This window comes from Dreissena polymorpha, chromosome 6 (genome assembly GCF_020536995.1).
Source record: "Dreissena polymorpha isolate Duluth1 chromosome 6, UMN_Dpol_1.0, whole genome shotgun sequence".
Lineage (NCBI taxonomy): Eukaryota > Metazoa > Mollusca > Bivalvia > Myida > Dreissenidae > Dreissena > Dreissena polymorpha.
The window spans coordinates 64,020,656-64,022,474 of NC_068360.1; the positions used below are offsets into that span (position 1 = coordinate 64,020,656).

Genomic DNA, 1,819 nt, shown 5'->3' on the forward strand with positions numbered 1-1,819 from the left:
AATATACCAGATTATTGTTATGTGCCTCTGATGTAGGGTTTCTAAGCTTCGCTAAATTTAACTATCTACACTAACCTTATAACATTTTTTAATGGTAGCTATTGTATTTGTGACAGTTCGCGGGCACTATCATAAGTTTAAAATGAAATACCAGTAAATGGTCTGATGTTACAATCTAGCGAACGTCGGCATTACCTGTCGTATTTCCGGTACAGCATAACGACCTGAAACGTGATCATACCCAGGGATCCGCACAACGCTATTAGCCAAAGTATCTTAAACCCTGCGAACGGCGAATTCTTGATTCGTTCTACACCGTGGATGGTCGCATAGTCCACATACTCGGCAACCGCTGTCTTGCCCATTCTGTACGACATGAATGCATACAATCGTCTGAAACAACCTTCGTTCAAATAAACTTTGAGTTTCAATCAAAATCTTTCAGAAAAATTGACAAAGAAATATAAATGAAACATGTACAGTAGGTCCCGAATATGCCGTATGTGTATGATTGAAATTATTTGTTGATATTGTTTACAATTTCGCAGAATTATAGAAGCATTACCGCCTATATTTATATGTTCAAATGACGTGTGAAATGTCGCAATCTCGGGCGTCGTGATGTGTTTCGCTTTTATGGAATCGTTCTCAATGGGTACTAGAGTCATGAAACGTTGGAGTGATATTAGTTAGAAACATTGCAGTGCGCCGTTGGTCATTTTGTCGCATTACATGACGTGTGCGACGCTTACAACTTACGGTCGACAATATCTCGATATTTGTGCGATATACTGTCGAGTGTTTTTCTACACAGCCGTGTGATGCATCAAATAATCATGGATACTTAACACATCAACTACTTATTTGAGCACTTATTCGTCAGCATCCGGTTAAGATTTTAAGCTATAATGATATGCAATATTTCTCTCAAAATATTTCATTATCATTTTTTCTATTTGTTTTGGTGCCATTTTAACATCCCTGATGCGATTCATTGTGCATAATTGTTTCTTAATGCATCATTTGAGAATTTCACAAGGCCTATTTACGAAAGTAACGATATGCCGTTGCTAAGTGTTGATTGATAATTGAGCACTGTCGGGGTACAAAATTACTAGAAGTGGTATAAAATCAAATGATTAAATATACGACTATTCCAGAAACATAATTAGAAGAGCAATTATTGTGACCGTTGTGACCATCCTTTTATCTTTTAATTATTGCACAGTGACATATTGCCTATACACCATATCACAATTACTATAACACTAAACCGAACTCTTATTTAAACTGTTGTCACCGCCTTTACACGGGCAATGTAAATCTTTGGGGGAGGGGGAACTAGATTATCAATTGCAGGTGTTTTGATACACAACGTATGGGAAAATCAATCATGCGAATATGGATGTATGTTTAGAGTGTGTGTCTCATAATTTCAAAATAGGTGGTCAGGCTGTTTTCTTAAATACATTTGGCCAAAGACTACCGTGTATTCACCAAGTTAGACAAAATGATTGAATATGATTTAAAAAAAATGACTCTTTATTTTTTTATATGTAATACTACATGCGGTCTTATAAATAATTGCCGGGTCAGGTAACACAAAATAAGCGCAACATGTGCGTGTTAACATAAACCAAGGGTAGAGGTATTAGGTTTATTCATTTTCTGCACTTTCTTTAGCGTTGATGTATTAATGTATTGCTTTCATAAATCGCCGTAATGTTTAGACCTTATGAGTTGTTTAACCATGACAACACATCTGTGCCTTGTCATATAAAATTCGTTATTCGTTTGACACAGGTGTGCACTTCAATAT

The 1,819-nt window shown here is 36.1% G+C and overlaps 1 protein-coding gene across 1 annotated transcript in view; it reads right to left on the minus strand.

Annotated features, from left to right (window-relative positions):
- The window catches only part of LOC127835742 (acid-sensing ion channel 5-like), a 10,328-nt gene extending 9,963 nt beyond the window's left edge, over positions 1 to 365 (minus strand). Inside the window, exon 1 of the mRNA XM_052362179.1 lies at positions 196 to 365. Within this exon, the coding sequence (XP_052218139.1) occupies positions 196 to 365 (170 nt within the window). The remainder of the gene's footprint in view (positions 1 to 195) is intronic.
- Positions 366 to 1,819: the final 1,454 nt, after the last annotated feature.